The sequence below is a fragment of the Thalassophryne amazonica genome, chromosome 9, assembly GCF_902500255.1.
Source record: "Thalassophryne amazonica chromosome 9, fThaAma1.1, whole genome shotgun sequence".
NCBI classification, from domain to species: Eukaryota; Metazoa; Chordata; class Actinopteri; order Batrachoidiformes; family Batrachoididae; genus Thalassophryne; species Thalassophryne amazonica.
In genome coordinates, this window is record NC_047111.1 from 40,318,859 (window position 1) to 40,340,961 (window position 22,103).

At 42.5% G+C, this 22,103-nt stretch overlaps 1 protein-coding gene across 1 annotated transcript in view; it reads left to right on the forward strand.

The window, feature by feature from the left end:
• Positions 1–22,103, forward strand: part of larp1 (La ribonucleoprotein 1, translational regulator) — a 162,476-nt gene that overhangs the window by 127,073 nt on the left and 13,300 nt on the right. The window contains exons 9-16 of the mRNA XM_034179048.1: positions 6,044–6,142; positions 6,521–6,847; positions 11,322–11,445; positions 11,801–12,006; positions 12,095–12,201; positions 15,266–15,423; positions 18,716–18,860; positions 20,278–20,387. Of these exons, the coding sequence (XP_034034939.1) occupies positions 6,044–6,142; positions 6,521–6,847; positions 11,322–11,445; positions 11,801–12,006; positions 12,095–12,201; positions 15,266–15,423; positions 18,716–18,860; positions 20,278–20,387 (1,276 nt within the window). The remainder of the gene's footprint in view (positions 1–6,043; positions 6,143–6,520; positions 6,848–11,321; positions 11,446–11,800; positions 12,007–12,094; positions 12,202–15,265; positions 15,424–18,715; positions 18,861–20,277; positions 20,388–22,103) is intronic.

Genomic DNA, 22,103 nt, shown 5'->3' on the forward strand with positions numbered 1-22,103 from the left:
GTGTTGATAACCATTTGTAAAATCCAGTTGGCTTTTGATGGCTTTCAGTGGAGTGAGTATATGAGAAATTGTTTAACAGCAGGACATGTTCCAACTTGTCCTTAAGGCTTTCAACAGAGGTGTTTTTCCTGTGGCGGAGCGTCGTGTTGGCTGCGAGCCGACGCGTGGACCCGTCCGCACGTCTTTCATTAAAAAAAATCTCCTTTAACAGTGGAATATCCGGATAAAATGCTGAAACCGACTTCTTCTGAAACTTCTATGTTCTCTCACGACGTCCTGGATCAATAGAGCCTGAAATGTGGAGGTTTTCAGCTTGAACAGGCTGACGACGGCGGCTGAGATCGCTGAGCGACGTCTCGCACCGTGGGAAGTCCTTAAAGCGACAGAATCACCTCAAAATCTCTCATCAGCCGTTAAAATTTTCACTGAAAACCAGCTTAATTTTTCGAACCATGTCCACTTCGATGTGTCTCACAGGTTTAGAAAAAATTTTGATCAAACAACGCGCCAGTCTCTCAGCAACTTCTCAGACAAAGGAATTCCGACGAGGGGCTGGACGACTCCTCCCACAAGGAGTGCTCACAGGCGAATGACGTCACCGACAGGCGTGGAAAAACTCACGCATGCGCACGAGGGTTCAAGCATGTCTGACGTAAAAACATATGAATGAAATCCATATAGTTTTTGAAAAAAATAAAAAGGACCTATACTTTATGGACAGCCCTCGTACACATATACATATATATACACACATACACATATATACACATACATACATACACATACACACACACATACATACACATACACACATACATACACATACACACATACATACATACACATACACACATACATACACACACACATACACACATACATACACACACACATACATACACATACACATATATACATATACATACATACACACATACATACACACATACACACACACATACATACACATACACACATACACACATACATACATACATACACACATACATACATACATATACATACATACATACATACATACATACATACACATATACACACATACATACATACATACATACATATATACACACATACACATATATATAGGACCGTTACTTTATTGACAGCCCTCGTATGTGTATGTATATATGTATGTATGTGTATGTATATATGTATGTATGTGTATGTATATATGTATGTATATATGTGTATGTATAAATGTGGCAGCCAGTAACTGTTACTTTTTTAGACCAAGCAGAGGGGGGAAAAAAAATATGGAATCACTCAATTCTGAGGAAAAAATTATGAAATCATGAAAAACAAAAGAACGCTCCAACACATCACTAGTATTTTGTTGCACCACCTCTGGCTTTTATAACAGCTTGCAGTCTCTGAGGCATGGACTTAATGAGTGACAGACAGTACTCTTCATCAGTCTGGCTCCAACTTTCTCTGATTGCTGTTGCCAGATCAGCTTTGCAGGTTGGAGCCTTGTCATGGACCATTTTCTTCAACTTCCACAAAAGATTTTCAATTGCATTAATATCCGGACTATTTGCAGGCCATGACATTGACCCTATGTGTCTTTTTGCAAGGAATGTTTTCACAGTTTTTGCTCTATGGCAAGATGCATTATCATCTTGAAAAATGATTTCATCATCCCCAAAAATCCTTTCAATTGATGGGATAAGAAAAGTGTCCAAAATATCAATGTAAACTTGTGCATTTATTGATGATATTTTTCTGTTTAGGTGTTAATGATGGCTTTCGTTTAGCTTTTCTGTATGTAAATCCAATTTCCTTTAGGCGGTTTCTTACAGTTCAGTCACAGATGTGACTCCAGTTTCCTCCCATTCGTTCCTCATTTGTATTGTTGTGCATTTTCGATTTTTGAGACATATTGCTTTAAGTTTTCTGTCTTGACCCTTTGATGTCTTCCTTGGTCTGCCAGTATGTTTGCCTTTAACAACCTTCCCATGTTGTTTGTATTTGGTCCAGAGTTTAGACACAGCTGACTGTGAACAACCAACATCTTTTGCAACATTGCGTGATGATTTACCCTCTTTTAAGAGTTTGATAATCCTCTCCTTTGTTTCAATTGACATCTCTCATGTTGGAGCCATGATTCATGTCAGTCCACTTGGTGCAACAGCTCTCCAAGGTGTGATCACTCCTTTTTAGATGCAGACTAACGAGCAGATCTGATTTGATGCAGGTGTTAGTTTTGGGGATGAAAATTTACAGGGTGATTCCATAATTTATTCCTCAGAATTGAGTGAGTCCATATTTTTTTCCCTCTGCTTGGTCTAAAAAAGTAACCGTTACTGACTGCCACAATTTTTTTTTCTTGATTTCTTATAGTGTTTCTTAAAGCCAGAAAGTTGCCATTTGAAATGACTTTAGTTTTGTGTTAATGTCTGTGATCTGCTTTTTTTCTACAAAATTAAACAACTGAATGAACATCCTTCGAGGCCGGTGATTCCATCATTTTTGCCAGGGGTTGTGTGTGTGTGTGTGTGTGTGTGTGTGTGTGTGTGTGTGTGTGTGTGTGTGTGTGTGTGTGTGTGTGTGTGTGTGTGTGTGTGTGTGTGTGTGTGTGTGTGTGTGTGTGTGTGTGTTAGAAAAGTATCCAACCTTTTTATTTTTTCAAAAGCCATATGGATTTGAATCACGTGTGATTGCATCAGCCAAGCTTGAACCTTCGTGCGCATGCGTGAGTTTTTTCATGCCTGTCGGTTGCGTCATTCGCCTGTGAGCAGGCTTTGAGTGATCTATTGAGTCATCTATTTTTTATTGCGAATAAATGTCTGAACGATTTGGAGCTTTGCTGCATCAATTTTTTTCCAGAAACTGTGAGAGACCTCCAGGTGGACACCATTCGGAAAATTAATATGGCTTTCAGGGACGATTTTATGGGGATTACACAGATTAAGGAGTGATCCAGACGGTTTAAAGACCGCCCACAACTGCTGAGAGCGTGGCGCGCTCCCAGCCCCCGTCGACAGGCTGACACCCCGCTGGAACAACCAGATCATTTCCAACGTGAAGGCTTTGTTGATCCGGGACCTCGTCTGACTTTCACAAAAAGGCTGAAGATGTGGACATCAGCACTTTTTCAGTACATTCCACCGTTACAGGAGTTCTTTTCATGGAAAGAAAAGCGGAGGACGCGCCACGGAGCCGTTCATTACGCGGGACAAAACCACCTCGGTGTTGGTCTCACAGGACGGCTTAAAGGTGGATTTCAGATGGCTGTCAGTTGCTTTTCAGTCGTGTGATTATCCGAATGTGATTGTGCATGAGCTGGCCCTGCCCCAACATGTCCTGGAAGGCTTCATCACGGCGTTGCTTTGCGCCATGCAGCTCCACCGCGGACGGATTGCGGACGGACGTCGCGGCTCGCAGCCGCTGCGATGCTCCGCCACAGGAAAAACACCTCTGTTGGAAGCCTTAAGGACAAGTTGGAACATGCCCAGCTGTTAAACAATTTCTCAGATACTCACTCCACTGAAAGCCATCAAAAGCCGCCTGGATTTTACAAATGGTTATCAACACGGAGGTGTTTTTCCTGTGGCGGAGCGTCGCGGCGGCTGTGAGCCGACGCTGCAATCCGTCCGCACGTCTTTAATTAAAAAAATCTCCTTTAACAGTGGAATATCCGGATAAAATGCTGAAACCGACTTCTTCTGAAACTTCTCTGTTCTCTCACAACGTCCTGGATCAATAGAGCCTGAAATGTGGAGGTTTTCAGCTTGAAACAGGCTCACGATGGCGCCTGGGAACGCTGCGCGACGTCCCGCTCCGTGGGAAGTCCTTAAAGCGACAGTATCACCTCAAAATCTCTCATCAGTCGTTAAAATTTTCACCGAAAACCAGCTTAATTTTTCGAACCGTGTCCACTTCGATGTGCCTCACAGGTTTAGAAAAAATTTTGATCAAACAAAGCGCCAGTCTCTCAGCAACTTCTCAGACAAAGGAATTCCGACGAGGGGCTGGACGACTCCTCCCACAAGGAGTGCTCACAGGCGAATGACGTCACCGACAGGCGTGGAAAAACTCATGCATGCGCACGAGGGTTCAAGCATGTCTGTCGTAAAAACATATGAATGAAATCCATATAGTTTTTGAAAAAAATAAAAAGGACCTATACTTTATTGACAGCCGTCGTATATGTATGTATACGAGGTCTGTTAGAAAACTATTCGAACTTTTTATTTTTTTTTTAAAACTATATGGATTTGAATCATGTGCGCTTGCATCAGCCAAGCTTGAACCTTCGTGCGCATGTGTGAGTTTTTCCATGCCTGTCGGTTGCGTCATTCGCCTGTGGGCAGGCTTTGAGTGAGCACTGGTCCACCCCCCTCGTCGGATTTTCATTGTCAGGAAAATGGCTGAGCGATTGGAGCAGCACTGAATCAAATTTTTCCAGAAACTGTGAGAGACAGCCAGGTGGAAACCATTCGGAAGATTCAGACGGCTTTCCGTGAAGATACTCTGGGCGTCACACATATTAAGGATCATTACATTTGGATTAAAGACGGCCCACAGCGGTGCAGGGCGCGCCAGGCTCCAAGCGGCCATCGACAGGCTGAAACAACCAGATCATTTCCAAAGTGAAGGCTGTGTTGATCCAGGACGTCGTCTGACTTCCAGAGAAATTGTGGAAGAGGTGTACATCAGCACTTTTGCGGCACATTCCACTGTTACAGGAGATTTTGTAATGAAAGACGTGCGGAGGAATTCGCGCGTCGGCACGGAGCCGCAATGGCGCACAACAAAAAACACGTCCGTGTTGGAGGTCTCACAGGACAAGTTGTGACATGCCCAGCTGTTACACAATTTCTCGGATACTCACTCGACTGAAAAGTCATCGAAAGCCGTCTGAATCTTCCGAATGGTTTCCAACACGGACGTGCTTTTTGTTGTGCGCCATTAGGGGCTCCGTCCCGACGTGCGAATTCCTCCGCACTTCTTTCATTACAAAATCTCCTGTAACAGTGGAATGTACCGCAAAAGTGCTGATGTCCACATTTTCTGTAGTTTCTCTGGTAGTCACACGACGTCCCGGATCAACACAGCCTTCACTTTGGAAATGATCTGGTCGTTTCAGGCTGTTGATGGCCGCTCGGAGCGCAGTGCGCCCTGCGCCGCTGTGGGCCATCTTTAATCCGGTTGTAATGATCCTTAATCTGTGTGACGCCCAGAGTATATTCACCGAAAGCCGTCTGAATCTTCCGAATGGTTTCCACCTGGCTGTCTCTCACAGTTTCTAGAAAAATTTGATTCAGCGCTGCTCCAATCGCTCAGCCATTTTCCTGACAATGAAAATCCGACGAGGGGGCTGGACCAGTGCTCACTCAAAGCCTGCCCACAGGCGAATGACGCATCCGACAGGCGTGAAAAAACTCACGCATGTGCACGAAGGTTCAAGCTTGGCTGATGTAAGCGCACATGATTCAAATCCATATAGTTTTTTTTTTTTTTTTTTAAATAAAAAGGTCCGATAGTTTTCTAACAGACCTCGTATATATGTATATGTATGTGTATATATATATATATATATAATGTGTGTGTGTGTGTGTGTGTGTGTGTATCTAACAGCTGGATAAACCTCTGTTTTGCTCAGTCTTGTCTTGATCATTCATACCTCATTCATATATATGTATATGTGTGTGTGTGTATCTCACAGCTGGATATACCTCTGTTTCGCTCAGTCTTGTCTTGATCATTCATTCCTCATTCATGCACCCATTTAGATAAATGGACACACACACCTGTCCATTTATCTAGACAAGGATCATACAAGGTCATTTATTGTGCTTTTTTTTTTTTTGTATCCATGTGCATCAGGTGTTCTCCCCCACCCCCATAATGAGCATTTAACCCCCCCCCCAGCATACGCACACACACTCAAAGAAATTCAATATATTTATCATTCTCATTTCCTTTTTTTTCCTTCACCCCACTGTTCATTTCAATGCCCATACGGTTCCATATCATCCTCTCCTCCTCTGTGGTCGGTGTTGGTTGACTGATGAAGCCTTCCTCGTTACAGCAGCAGAAAGAGAAAGAAGACTCTATTCAGTCACCAGTCCTCCTGCCTGGCTCATCATCGTCTCCTGCTACTGCAGCCAATAAGGTTTGTATGATGTCAGGCAGACAGCTGGTTAAGCAGTGCATTCTCTTTAATTATTTAATTTCAAAAATTTAAAAACAAATCTGAACCCTGAAGTTGAGGCACTCTGTATAAAAATGGCTGTAAGTCCTAAATGATTAATGCAAAATGTTTGTTACAGCAATTGCAATTAGAGTTGAAAATGTACAGTTTAATCACATATTTGTTTTATTTCAACTCCATTGTGGTGGAGAACAGAGACCAAATTCCAAAACATTCAGTGTTACGGATCTGACTTTACACCGAGATGAAACTGATTGATTGTTGATCACACAAATCACACTTAATTTTTGCTGAAATTATCAGTTTTTTCTTTGTTCTGTTTCTCTTTGTTGGAACCAGGATGGAGCAGAGCAGGATGAGCCAGAGGAGCTCGACTTCATGTTTGACGAGGAGATGGAGCAGATCGATGGACGGCGGAACACCTTTACAGACTGGTCAGACGAGGACTCTGATGGTGAGATTGATGATCGTGATGTCAACAAAATCCTGATTGTGACGCAGACACCACCCTACCTGAGGAAGCACCCGGGTGGGGATCGCACAGGGCAGCACACGTCACGTGCCAAGCTATCCAGTGAGCTGGCAAAGGTGATCAACGATGGGCTCTACTACTACGAACAGGACTTATGGGATGACACATACGAACCTGAATATGCCACCATTAAGGTGAGGCTGTTTTTCCCTTTTTCTTTCTTAAATAGTTCATTGTGAGGTCCAGGTGAGATGTTTCTGTTAATAATGGGTTCAGTGCTGTTAATCAAGAAAGAACACAAACTGGGAATAACTTGCAAAATTCCCACCAAGAGAGGTTAAAAGATTTTCTTTTTTTGCTCCATATGATTTGAGCTACTTTTGCACAAGCTTTAAAATTAATCTCCAGTGACTGATACCATTTATGTTTAGTATTATCCATCGAACCACACATGATGCTACACATCATCAGAGAATAATTCCGTTTTTAAGTACTGAGAGGACCCCTTGGGTCACCCCTTGAGTCTGGACTGCTTGATGTTTCTTCCTCAGAGGGAGTTTTTCCTTACCACTGTTGCTCTGGGGGTTGTTAAGGTTAGACCTTACTTGTGTGAAGCGCCTTGAGGCAACCTTGTTGTGATTTGGCGCTATATAAATGAAAATATATTGAAATTGAGTACCATAGAGTACTATTCTGTTTGTGTATATATATATACGAGGTCTGTCCATAAAGTATAGGTCCTTTTTATTTTTTTCAAAAACTATATGGATTTCATTCATATGTTTTTACGTCAGACATGCTTGAACCCTCGTGCGCATGCGTGAGTTTTTCCACGCCTGTCGGTGACGTCATTCGCCTGTGAGCACTCCTTGTGGGAGGAGTCGTCCAGCCCCTCGTCGGAATTCCTTTGTCTGAGAAGTTGCTGAGAGACTGGCGCTTTGTTTGATCAAAATTTTTTCTAAACCTGTGAGACACATCGAAGTGGACATGGTTCGAAAAATTAAGCTGGTTTTCAGTGAAAATTTTAACAGCTGATGAGAGATTTTGAGGCGATTCTGTCGCTTTAAGGACTTCCCACGGTGCGAGACGTCGTGCAGCGCTCTCAGGCAGCGTCATCAGCCTGTTTCAAGCTTAAAACCTCCACATTTCAGGCTCTGTTGATCCAGGACGTCGTGAGAGAACAGAGAAGTTTCAGAAGAAGTCGGTTTCAGCATTTTATCCGGATATTCCACTGTTAAAGGAGATTTTTTTAATGAAAGACGTGCGGACGGGTCCGCGCTTCGGCTCGCAGCCGCCGCGACGCTCCGCCACAGGAAAAACACCTCCGTTGGAAGCCTTAAGGACAAGTTGGAACATGTCCAGCTGTTAAACAATTGAAAGCCATCAAAAGCCGCCTGGATTTTACAAATGGTTATCAACACGGAGGTGTTTTTCCTGTGCCGCCGCTCCGCGCCGGCTGCGTCCCGACGCGCGGACCCGTCCGCACGTCTTTCATTAAAAAAATCTCCTTTAACAGTGGAATATCCGGATAAAATGCTGAAACCGACTTCTTCTGAAACTTCTCTGTTCTCTCACGACGTCCTGGATCAATAGAGCCTGAAATGTGGAGGTTTTCAGCTTGAAACAGGCTGATGACGCCACCTGAGAGCGCAGCGCGACGTCTCGCACTGTGGGAAGTCCTTAAAGCGACAGTGTCACCTCAAAATCTCTCATCAGCCGTTAAAATTTTCACTGAAAACCAGCTTAATTTTTCAAACCATGTCCACTTCGATGTGTCTCACAGGTTTAGAAAAAATTTTGATCAAACAAAGCGCCAGTCTCTCAGCAACTTCTCAGACAAAGGAATTCCGACGAGGGGCTGGACGACTCCTCCCACAAGGAGTGCTCACAGGCGAATGACGTCACCGACAGGCGTGGAAAAACTCACCCATGCGCACGAGGGTTCATGCATGTCTGACGTAAAAACATATGAATGAAATCCATATAGTTTTTGAAAAAAATAAAAAGGACCTATACTTTATGGACAGCCCTCGTATATATATATTTCTCTGAAAGGACACAAAAGTTGCTCAGAGGGTCACAACAAGGTTGAAAGAGGTTAGAAAGGCAAAGGGAGGACGTCCAGATTATTAGAGAACATTTCATAAATGGGGATACAAACTTTCATTATTTGATCACTTTCCTTATATACACTATTTTTATTATTATTATTGATTTCTCTAACAATCATTAAGTGTTTGTAGTGTAGACTTTCAACTTTAAGTAAAAGGTTTGACAGAAATGTTGCTTTATCCATTTAAGAATTCCAGTGATATACTTCCCTCTGCATGGGGCTGCAACTAACAACTGTGTTCATAATGGATTAATTGATTGAGAAAGTAATTAGTTGTTAGGTCCACAATGTGGCAAAAAAAAGGTGAAAAATTTTACTCAATGTTATCCAGAGCTTGCCTTGTCCACAGCCCAAAGATGCTCAGTTTTCTGCCTGACAGGAGTAAAGCAACTACTAAATAAACCAGAAAATATTCACATTCAAGAAACTGAAATTTAAGATTTTTTTTTTAACCAAATAAATAAATGACTCAACATAATGAATGGATTATCAGAATAGTTGTTGATTAACTTAATAAAGGCACACGTTTGACTCCAGATATCCTTCCTGACGTAGCTCTACATTGCTTGGAGAATGGGCACGGGTGGCCTTGAACTGGGAACTTTCTGCTGCTCTGGAAACAAGTGCACTTAACCGCTTATCCACCGCCCCTGCACTGTTGATTAGCTTAATAGATAATAATTAATAATTAAGTAATGCAGCTCTCTACGTGTGCATAGTTTCCCCAGTCACAGCCACAAAGGCCTAGAACTCTTTCAGAGTTGTCTGTGTATCCTTGGTGGCTCCCCTCACTAGTCTCATTCTTGTTTTGTTTTCTCAGGTTTTTTTATGGCCTTCTCCAGACAGATTTAATATACAGTACTGTACTCTTTGTATTTCTTAATGACTGATGTAAATGAAGTCAAAGACATATTCTCCATTTTGACAATGTTCATGTTTCCATCCTTTGATTTGTCTAAAGACAAATGGCTGTAACAGTGACAATTTTTATTGACTGTAAGATTTATATTTATTTTGTCTATAAAGTCTGAAATTGGTGCAACTGTGTAAAAATGACCATAATTCCTAAATAGTTAATGCCATTTTTTAGTCAGTTACATCTGAAAGTCTACACAACAAGCACATTCTGATTGTTTCATTTCAACTCCATTGTGATCCAAATCCAGTCCAAATCATTATGAACCCAGTTGTAGCTTTATCCCAATTTAGAATTGGAATCTCAGTATTTTCTACAATAATCTCAATGAGTTTTTCAGCATGTTGTGCAGTTTTGAGTTTATTAATTAATTAATTTATTTATTTATTTTTGGGTTACAGAATAATATATATATATATATATGAGTATATATATATATATATATATATATATATATATATATATATATATATATATATACTCATATATATATATATATATATATATATATATACTCATATATATATATATATATATACTCATATATATATATATATACTCATATATATATATATATATATATACTCATATATATATATATGAGTATATATATATATGAGTATATATATATAGTGTTGTGGAGGTTTAGTTTTCAGTGAAATAACATAATGCTAATAATGAGCCTTCAGTCGTTATTGTAAGTTGTGGACTAGAAACTGTTAATTCCGGCTGTTTGACATGACTGTTGAAGCGAGACATGGTTGATGTGGTGGCATGAAGCAGTGATGTAAAGCTGAAGGCAGCTTCTTCCGCCAGGTTCCACACTGTTCCTGCCACAGTGGAGGTGTTTCTGTTCTCGGCCACATGATGAGCTGATGGATTCTTCCTTACTTTGAGCTGGTTCTAGATGTGACACACAGAAAGCTGCTGTCGTGGAGAGGCAGTATTTTTTTTCTTTTTGTCGTCACAGCTGCATTGTTGCATTCTTTGTGGGATTTTCACGAGCTCACCAGCATACATCTAGTCTGTCCAAAAGAGGGCTGTAGTCTGTTTGGAAAAAAAATCACACACCTGAGGGATTGATATGACGACCTTTAGGGGAGAGACAGAGATGAATGCTCGGACTTTGGAGGATACTCAGTACGGTGGTGTGCGCAGCGTGAGTCACACTTGATGATGTTGACGTTAAGAGCAGTTGGTGTCTGTGCATCGCTTAATTTGAGCGGTTTGAGGAGGAGGAACAGGAATGGGCGTGGTGTAGTTCTGTTTAAACCAGGGGAAGTTTGAATGTTGGAAAGGTCAGGAAGGTTCAGGGTGCTGTGTGTGTTTGTCTGACCTTGTTTGGGGGCTCAGTTGTGTTTGTTTGGAGGTTCAGAGCAGTAAAGGCAGGCAGCATGCCAGTGAAAAAAGCATTTATGGCAGCTATGTTTTGCTGCTGCATTTCGATCTTCAGGCTCTTTCGAAGAAGGTCTGTTTGATATATTTGTTCTAAAGAGAACTTTGTTACACTGGACAGTACAAATTTGAAGTTTAAGAACAATGTTCAGTCACTGTGATAACACCTTTTGTTGAATTCTGTTAAACTGCAGTTGTTTGTTCTTCTACTTGTTGCTTTAACGCTGGAGATTCTGTTTCACAGCAAGAAGTGGAGAACTTCAAGAAGGTCCACCTGATCAGCCGCGAGCAGTTTGACTGTCTGACTCCTGAACCTCCTGTGGATCCCAACCAGGAGGTCCCCCCAGGCCCCCCACGACCCCAGCAAAGTAAGTATCCACACACACAGAGGCTCACAGCACATTGTGTGTCTTCCTAAAAAAACAAAACTCAGTTGCTGAAGAGACCGAGTGACTTGACTTCTGGCCATGATTACAGAAAATAAGTGCCTTAACCTGGGCCCATTTTTATAAAGCGCTGTAATCTTGTTTAGTCAACTAAACTCACTTAGTTGACTTATCTTTTTACATTGGTCACATTCTAATTCAGAGTAAGTTTATGTCTCCATGGTTGGTAATTTGGGTTTTTAAAACTGTTATTATAAATCTCTCCACATTTAGTTTTGACACCACTTAAAAGTTTCCTTTCAGTTCTGTTACAAATCCTTTCCTCTCATGTCCTCAGTTCCCACAGACGCTTTGGCAAACAAACTCTTCGGTGCCCCTGAACCCTCCTCTACAGCACGCTCGCTCCCAACAACCGTGCCTGAGTCACCCAATTACCGCAGTGCCCGCACACCCCGCACGCCTCGTACTCCCCACCGAAAGGACCCAGCCATGACGCCGCGCTTCTACCCCGTGGTGAAAGAAAGTCGACCTGTTGATGCCAAGGCAAGATGTCATCTTCCACAGTCACTGACTGCCTGATTACTGTCAAACCGCTGCTAACCATGCTGGTTCTCATTGTGTCACCTTCCAGACCCCCAGGAAGAGGAAAACCCGACACAGCTCCAACCCACCCATGGAGTGTCACGTGGGCTGGGTAATGGACTCCAGGGAGCATCGCTCCCGCACCGCCTCTGTCAGGTCAGTTTGTCTCTTTGTTCATCATGTAGAAAAAAGTTTAAAAGAGACTTTAACAATAAAAATACAGCACTGAATAACATCACTATGTGGTAATTCAAGAATTTAATTTTAAGGGAAATTTTCTACTTTTGGGAAACACATAATTTTCACATTGTTTGACCATGAATTTATACAAGCATCAAAGTGGTACTTAAGACTTGCTCATCCTTCACAAATCTTGCAGATTGTTCAAATGTCAAATGTGAAACTGACTAAAATGCAGATATTGGCATAGCGCTGTTGGTGACTATTTTAAGTTGGCAAGTCTATTTTTTAAAGTCCTACAAAGAAAGACTGGTCATATGAGTGAGCTGTCAGGTGAAATAGAAGGATAGGTTTGAAGCAAGTAAATGATACTTTGCATTAGGGCAGTATGGAAAATAAGTTTATTTTTTTCCCCTTAATTCTTGCACTCAGAACTGATGTGCATCACAGTATAAACCAAGTGTTTTTGTAGGTTAAAATTTAAAGTGTTTGGGGCATGATACATGAGCAGACATGTGATAAGGTATTTATCACATATTACAACAAAAATAAAGAACAAGAACCATATAATTATCATCAGCTCCATTAAATAATGACTCATTTACATATAACAACAAAAATAAAGAACAAGAACTATATATAATACACATGAATCATGACTTTGAGTGATAGCTACCCGCAGACTCAAATTTTAACACAGTATTTTCTGCAGAGGTGTAAACAGAGGTGTTGGCCAAGTGGTTAATGCGCTTGGTTTCAGTGCAGAAGGTTCCGGGTTCAAATCCCACCCCTGCCATATTTCTCCATTTAATGTGGAGTTGCGTCAGGAAGGGCATCCGGCGTAAAACCTGTGCCAGTTCAACATGCAGATCCACCTTGGATTTGCTGTGGCGACCCCGAGTGCAAAACAAGGGAGCAGCCGAAGGGACTTACTATTTTCTGCAGAGGGGTAAAATTCCAGCTTCAGAAAGTAAAAGCCCTCCCCTGTGTTGCTTCTACCTGTGCAACTAAAACAGTTGATCTCAGTAATTAGCTCATCAACCTGCCTGAAGAGCTGAACTAATTACAATCAGCTGGTTTATGATTTATCAGCCCTATTTTTTCTTGTATCTCATGGGGGCTGGTTTATGGGTATAGGGCAGATTTTTGTTGTAATATGTTATATTTTATATATATATATATATATATATATATATATATATACACACATGTGTATGTATGTATATATGTGTCAGTTATATTTATTAACAGACCTGTTGAGCTTTTCAACAGTTTTCTCACAGTTCAGTCAAAAAAATACTTATCACAGATATCTATTATGTCTGTTATGACTAGGGATGGGTATCGATAAGATTTTAATCGATATCGATGCCATCATCAATTCCGCTTATTGATCCAATTCCTTATCGATTCCCTTATTGATACCCCTTGTGAATTTTCTGTGTACTAAAAATAGGCTTTACAGGTTTTCTATGTCAACAACATTTTAAATTGGTCACAAGATCCTTTATCTCTGGACATAAATAAAAATAAATAAAATCTGTAGTTTTTGTCTAAAGCATTTCCTTTCAGACATTTTGGCATGAACGTCTCTCCATACCTCTGAGCTGAGCTCAGCCAGCTGCTGCACGTCAGCGCAGGACATCTCATTTTGGGAGGAAAAAACAATCTGATTGATTGCAGTTTGTTTGTATTACAATGTTTGGAAAGAGGTGTCATGCGTTTCGCTTTAAATTTATTAATTCCGACTGGACTCTATCATTCTAACTTGACTCGGCAGAGAGCCACACAGCGTTTGAAGCTGTGTGAACAGAACGGAGGAGTGACTCACGATTGACATATTCAGGGCTGAAAGTGGTGAAAAAAAAAAAAAAAAAAGCTGAAACCCAAAATTACCCCCAACACCACCCGCATGGAAATGTTTGAATTCCAGAAGCTCTGAAATCCAATCTGGGCCTATTCCAGACAATAAACTGCAGTGAGTGCAGTATCCATTTAGGTGAGAAAAAACCCAACTTTCCTTATTCAAATTCATTCCAGTAGTATTCTCCGGGACCAGCATCGGTCCCGTTTTTAAGTTATAAAATACATCTATCAACTGTTTCAGAAGACCATAACAGGTCAGTTTAACATAAAAATATTAAATATTACTCACAGACATATGCTCTTCAGGATTTTAGCGGGGAAAAATTAGAATAAAGCGAAATAAAACAATAAATCCACAAATCATCTGCGAATCAGTGCTTCGATTGGCTCAAGGTTCAAAGCAAAGCCACACTGCAGAAAAGTTGATTACAGACCCACTGCAGGTCTGTAATCAATGTAGAGAAATGATCATTTTTCTGACAAACACCCCCCAAAACAACAGCCACTCTGAAGGACCGATAACAGAATCGTTAAGCAAAAAGCTTATTGATGTTGGTAGATCAAATCATTCCTTAACGATACCCAAAAGGAACCAGTTCTCGATACCCATCCCTAGTTATGACACATGTCAGCAGCTAGCATGGCAAAGTGGGGCGTGTCATCTTTCTTTTGGGTGCTTCTGTTTTTGCTCCACACGTTTTACACTGGATGCACTTTTTGACACAACTCCAGATGTACAAGGAGAAGAGACCTGGTGACCTTCTTGCTGGGGGCAAGAGTGAAATCGTGGTACTCAATTTCAGATTTAAGTATTAAATAACATAAACCAAAATGTGAAATCCCATGTGTTTTGTCTTTTGGCTGCCCCCATTTTGTTCATGGTTGCCACAGCAGAGATAAAGATCCAAATTGGGATTTGGCATAAATTTTAGGATGCTGGATGACCTTCCTAACACAACTCTGGTCTTATCTGGAAAAATGCACACAAGCCATTCATCATCAACTTTGATCTAACAATAAAAGTGTCTTTTAGGACTCTGACAAAAAAAGGAAGATGAAATTTTGAGCATTTTAGAGCCTTGAAATTCAATTTAAACCGGATCAGTCATGCTGTAAATAGTTGTGATTTTTGAAATTGTTGCTTTGACCCCACTTTCCTCTCTGTACCTCTCAGCTCGAACGCCAGCCCGTCAGAGGGCACCCCAGCGCTCGGTAACATTGGCTGCACGCCCCAGTCCCTCCCCAAGTTCCAGCACCCCTCCCACGAGCTGCTCAAAGAGAACGGCTTCACCCAGCACGTCTACCACAAGTACCGCCGGCGCTGCCTAAACGGTACTGATGACCCGATATCAATCACAAAGGGAAAAAAAAACTTCCACAGGCTTTAAATACTTTTTTTTAAGGTTGTTCCAAAAACGTTTTTAGTCAGCATTTGGTTAGCATTTGTAATATGGGAAGAAAAAAAACTGGATTTGGTAGCTCTTGGCCTGGTTAAGTGAGTTTCATCTTTAAAGCCTGTGTACAAAATGCAAAATTCTTAAGCATCACATTGTTTCGGTGCAAGTGTGGATTTCCATTCCAACGCAAATCAGAAACTCTCCAAATTTCTAAGTGCACATAATGAGGATAAAATGATTAAAATTTGATGAACATTGATGCTCCAGATCAACACAAAAACTGTTTACGTCATTGAGCCCTCGGTTTTAAAGCGTAATAAGCATCATCATTGTTTTTCTGTCATGGCGCGGTGTCCATCGTCAGTTCATTGCAATATCTCAAAAATAACTTTAACTAATTTACCAAGGGCATAATATGGGTCCATGGGCGAACTCCCATGAACCCTCGAGCACCCAATGGAGCGTGTAGAGCTGGTCCAGTGTGCCGCGACCAGGACGAAAACCACACTGCTCCTCCTGAATCCGAGGTTCGACCATCGGTCGTATTCTCCTCTCCAGTACTCTGGAATAGACCTTACCGGGGAGGCTGAGGAGAGTGATCCCCCTATAGTTGGAACACACCCTCCGGTCCCCCTTCTTAAACAGAGGGACCACCACCCCAGTCTGCCAATCCAGAGGCACTGTCCCCGATCGCCACGCGATGTTGCAGAGGCATGTCAGCCAAGACAGTCCCACAACATCCAGAGACTTAAGGTACTCAGGACGGATTTCATCCACCCCAGGAACCTTGCCACCGAGGAGCTTTCTAACCACCTCGTTGGATGAGTCCGCCTCTGAGTCCCCAGTCTCTGCTTCCTCTTCGGAAGACGTGACGATGGGATTGAGGAGATCCTTGAAGTATTCCTTCCACCGCCCGACAACATCCCCAGTCAGGGTCAACAGCTCCCCACCCGCACCGTAAACAGTGCTGGTGGAGAGCTGCTTCCGCCTCCTGAGGCGTCGGACAGTTTGCCAGAATCTCTTCGAGGCCGACCAATAGTCCTCCTCCATAGCCTCCCCGAACTCCTCCCATACTTGAGTTTTTGCCTCTGCAACTGCACGGGCTGCGGCACGCTTGGCCTGCCGGTACCTGTCAGCTGCCTCTGGGGTCCCACCTGCCAACAAAGATAAGTAGGACTCTTTCTTCAGCTTGACGGCATCCCTTACTTCCGGTGTCCACCACCGGGTTCGGGGATTGCCGCCACGACAGGCACCAGAGACCTTGCGACCACAGCTACGAGCGGCCGCATTGACAATGGAGGTGGAGAACATGGTCCACTCGGACTCCATGTCTCCAACCTCCTCCGGGATCTGGGAGAAGCTCTCCCGGAGGTGGGAGTTGAAGACCTCGCTGACAGAGGGTTCCGCCAGTCGTTCACAGCAGACCCTCACGATACGTTTGGGCCTGCCAGGTCTGACCGGCTTCCTCCCCTCCCAGCAGATCCAACTCACCACCAGGTGGGGATCGGTCGACAGCTCTGCCCCTCTCTTCACTTGAGTGTCCGAGACACATGGCCGAAGGTCAGATGATACGACTACAAAGTCGATCATCGACCTCCGGCTCAGGGTGTCCTGGTGCCACGTGCACTTAAGGACACCCTTGTGCTCGAACATGGTGTTCGTAATGGACAAACTGTGACTAGCACAGAAGTCCAACAACTGAACATCACTCTGGTTCAGATCGGGGAGGCCGTGCTTCCCGATCACCCCCTCCAGGTCTCACTGTCGCCGCCCACGTGGGCGTTGAAATCCCCCAGGAGAACAATGGAGTCCCCAGTTGGAGCGCTATCTAGTACCCCTCCCAGGGACTCCAGGAAGGTCGGGTACTCTGCACTGCTGCTTGGCCCGTAGGCCGAGACAACGGTGAGAAAACTGTCCCCGACCCGAAGGCGTAGGGACGCGACCCTCTCGTTCACCGGAGTGAACTCCAACACGTGGCGACTGAGCTGGGGCGCAATAAGCAATGCAACCCCAACTCTCCGCCTCTACCCGTGGGCAATGCCAGAAAAATGAAGCATCCAGCCCCTCTCCAGGAGTTGGGTACCAGAGCCCAAGCTGTGCGTGGAGTTGAGCCCAACTATCTCTAGTTGGTGTCTCTCAACCTCCCGCACAAGCTCTGGCTCCTTCCCCCCTAGCGAGGTGACATTCCATGTCCCAACAGCCAGGGGCTGTGAGCATGGACCGGGCTGCCGGGCCGACCGCCATCCAATCCTCTCTGCACCCGACCCCTATGGTCCCCTCTGCAGGTGGTGAACCCGCAGGAGGGCGGGCCCACGTCGCTCTTTCGGGCATGGGCTAAGGCCCAACCACCAGGCGCTCGCGCGCGAGCCCCAACCCCAGGCCTGGCTCCAGGGTGGGTCATTGACATTATTCCTGTATAAAAGTCGTATTCGGAGATTCGTTCTTTTCGAAATGACGGCCATTTTTATGCCGAAAATAGCAGTTTTGAGCACTTAAAGGCGATTTTCTCAAAAACTGTCTAATTATTTTCTAATTTGTCAAGGATGTAACATATTTCGCGTAAAAAAAATATAGTCATTTGTTCGTTCGTTTGGAAATGGTGACCATTTTTATGCCGAAAATGGCCATTTTGCCTTGGGCCTTATTTGAGCCGATAATCCACAGTGCCCTTGGCACTCTAATTTTTCATTTTTTTATTTTTATTTTTTTTTTAAGGTTTTCATTTTTCTGTATCATCGTTGGAAAACTTCACAAATACACCCATTCTTATGGCGCTTTCCAGAATTTCTCAGTTACGAACCATGAAGTCAGAATTCCAACTTGAATCTCGCGCATTCTTGAGTTCATAAACCAACATGGCTGCTCCCGGAAGCAACAGCATTGAAAGCTGTAGTTTTCATGTTTTTAGCACTTCTGAATTTTTTATGTCTAACTTAATAAATCATACAGTACTGTCCTATTGCTGTCTGTGGACATGTTGCTGCTTGTATTTGTATGCGCAACATACAATGTAAAGTGTTTATCAACTGCTTCTGCTAATGCTGGCTGACTCACGCTATAAACTGGCCGTAAAAGAAAATACTAATGTACTTATAACTTCTGCACCATCTGTTCTCCTCCTTAAGGCCTCCTTGGTAGACTGAATATTTTTGTTTGTAGCACTCTCTAGTCCAGCACAGTTTGTTTCTAAATGAGCCTTTTGTCTCTGTCGTCTTTGCCAATTACAGAGCGGAAGCGTCTGGGAATCGGCCAGTCGCAGGAGATGAACACGCTGTTCCGCTTCTGGTCGTTTTTCTTGAGGGATCACTTCAACAAGAAGATGTATGAGGAGTTCAGGCAGCTGGTGGTCGAGGATGGGAAAGAAGGATACAGGTAAGACTTCTGTTAATGTTAAAGCACTTTTTCTTCCACCAATCAACGGAAGAGGGCTCAAGGTTATGTAAATGAATCTGCTTGTCTGTGACTGGCCTCACTGGTCCTTGGTCCTTGACTAGTCCCATGTGTCTGTGGCGGAGCTGGGCCCAGCCCACTTGGCTGAAGACAGACTGTTCCAAAAAGTGGATCCAGGCTTATTTTAGGGTCACAAACCAACCATGTTGTACGTTTTCATGTGTTTCGTACGTTTGACACACTGTAACTGCATCTGTTTAAAAAATAAAAAATAAAAAATTTGTGTGCAAACACCATATCTCACAAAGCACAACACTAATATATCAAAGCCAAAACAATTTCAGGGGCTGCGATAACGTCTGTAACTTAGTGCATTTGAAACCTTGGTGCTGACTTAGCCAGTGTTGTGCGATCAATGCAGACATACAAGCATCTGATTCAGTCATTCCCTGTGAGCTCTTTGGGTAAAATTTCTTTATTTAAACTCAATAAGCAAATTGAACACAGAAAACACAGCGATTAAGCATTAATTTACAGTGACCTATTTTTAAAAGAATGAAACATACACAGCCTAAATACAATTGACATTTCTCATGTCTTTTTATATAACACCTAAATAAATCCTTGTCATTTGATTGGTAGTTTGTATGTCACGTGATCATTTGTCCCATTTGCATTTTTTTCCCATCTACCGTGCAATTTTGGTTCCATACGTTTTGCACCATTGCATGCCACGATCACCTTAATGTAAAAACACAATGCGTTGAGTTTGCGTGCATGCAGCAGTCAAGCGTTGATGGATCGCACGCTCACACTAGCACTCTCGCAACCTTTGACCCTGCAACGGCGCTTAGTTTAAAAGCAAAAATGGTGGGGTTTGTTTTGGTGACAGACAACAATTTGATCAAGGTTACTGATGGTGTTCATTCTTGAACACACGAAACCCCAAATCCAGTACGCCGTAAGACATCTACAGACATTTGCAGTATTTTGGATTGGATTGGATTGGTATTTAAAGTTTGTGTTGGACTGTTTGGAACCTCTTGACCTCAAAGGACCAGTGACGCACATCAAAATTTAAGGCCCTTTTCTCTTGTTTATAAATTTAAATATCAAATGACAAGGATCTAGTTTAGTGTTTTTTCATTCATTTTATTTTGCACTAAGCGTCATTAACACACACAGAATCCTCATTTACATACTGCTGTCTGTGTCACACTCCCACCCACTGACATTTGCGCAATTAAGCTTAGTAAATCACCGGCAAAATATTGACCATGCCAACGCACCAAAGTTTGGAACGCTCACACGTTTTTTTGTAGTTGTTATATGGGATCTTGGTAAATGAGAGCCAAAATGTTTACCACTGGTGATTTCTGTCCTATTGTGCATGTTGCAGGTACGGTTTGGAGTGCCTGTTCAGGTACTACAGCTACGGACTGGAGAAGAAGTTCAGGGCTGAAATCTTTAAAGACTTCCAGGAAGAGACGATCAAAGACTATGAGGCTGGTAAGAGAAACACACACGTCCTGTCTCATAATACAACCCCTGGCAAAAATGATGGAATCACCGGCCTCGGAGGATGTTCATTCAGTTGTTTAATTTTGTAGAAAAAAAGCAGATCACAGACATGACACAAAACTAAAGTCATTTCAAATGGCAACTTTCTGGCTTTAAGAAACACTATAAGAAATCAAGAAAAAACATTGTGGCAGTCAGTAACGGTTACTTTTTTAGACCAAGCAGAGGGAAAAAAATATGGACTCAGTAACGATTACTTTTTTAGACCAAGCAGAGAGGAAAAAAATATGGACTCACTCAATTCTGAGGAATAAATTATGGAATCACCCTGTAAATTTTCATCCCCAAAACTAACACCTGCATCAAATCACATCTGCTCGTTAGTCTGCATCTAAAAAGGAGTGATCACACCTTGGAGAGCTGTTGCACCAAGTGGACTGACATGAATCATGGCTCCAACACGAGAGATGTCAATTGAAACAAAGGAGAGGATTATCAACTCTTAAAAGAGGGTAAATCATCACGCAATGTTGCAAAAGATGTTGGTTGTTCACAGTCAGCTGTGTCTAAACTCTGGACCAAATACAAACAACATGGGAAGGTTGTTAAAGGCAAACATACTGGTAGACCAAGGAAGACATCAAAGCATCAAGACAGAAAACTTAAAGCAATATGTCTCAAAAATCGAAAATGCACAACAAAACAAATGAGGAACGAATGGGAGGAAACTGGAGTCAACGTCTGTGACTGAACTGTAAGAAACCGCCTAAAGGAAATGGGATTTACATACAGAAAAGCTAAACGAAAGCCATCATTAACACCTAAACAGAAAAAAACAAGGTTACAATGGGCTAAGGAAAAGCAATCGTGGACTGTGGCTGACTGGATGAAAGTCATATTCAGTGATGAATCTCGAATCTGCATTGGGCAAGGTGATGATGCTGGAACTTTTGTTTGGTGCCGTTCCAATGAGATTTATAAAGATGACTGCCTGAAGAGAACATGTAAATTTCCACAGTCATTGATGATATGGGGCTGTATGTCAGGTAAAGGCACTGGGGAGATGGCTGTCGTTACATCATCAATAAATGCACAAGTTTACATTGATATTTTGGACACTTTTCTTAACCCATCAGTTGAAAGGATGTTTGGGGATGATGAAATTATTTTTCAAGATGATAATGCATCTTGCCATAGAGCAAAAACTGTGAAAACATTCCTTGCAAAAAGACACATAGGGTCAATGTCATGGCCTGCAAATAGTCCGGATCTTAATCCAATTGAAAATCTTTGGTGGAAGTTGAAGAAAATGGTCCATGACAAGGCTCCAACCTGCAAAGCTGATCTGGCAACAGCAATCAGAGAAAGTTGGAGCCAGATTGATGAAGAGTACTGTTTGTCACTCATTAAGTCCATGCCTCAGAGACTGCAAGCTGTTATAAAAGCCAGAGGTGGTGCAACAAAATACTAGTGATGTGTTGGAGCGTTTTTTTTGTTTTTCATGATTCCATAATTTTTTCCTCAGAATTGCGTGATTCCATATTTTTTTTCCCCTCTGCTTGGTCTAAAAAAGTAACCGTTACTGACTGCCACAGTTTTTTTTTTTCCTGATTTCTTATAGTGTTTCTTAAAGCCAGAAAGTTGCCATTTGAAATTTTAGTTTTGTGTCATGTCTGTGATCTGATTTTTTTTCTACAAAATTAA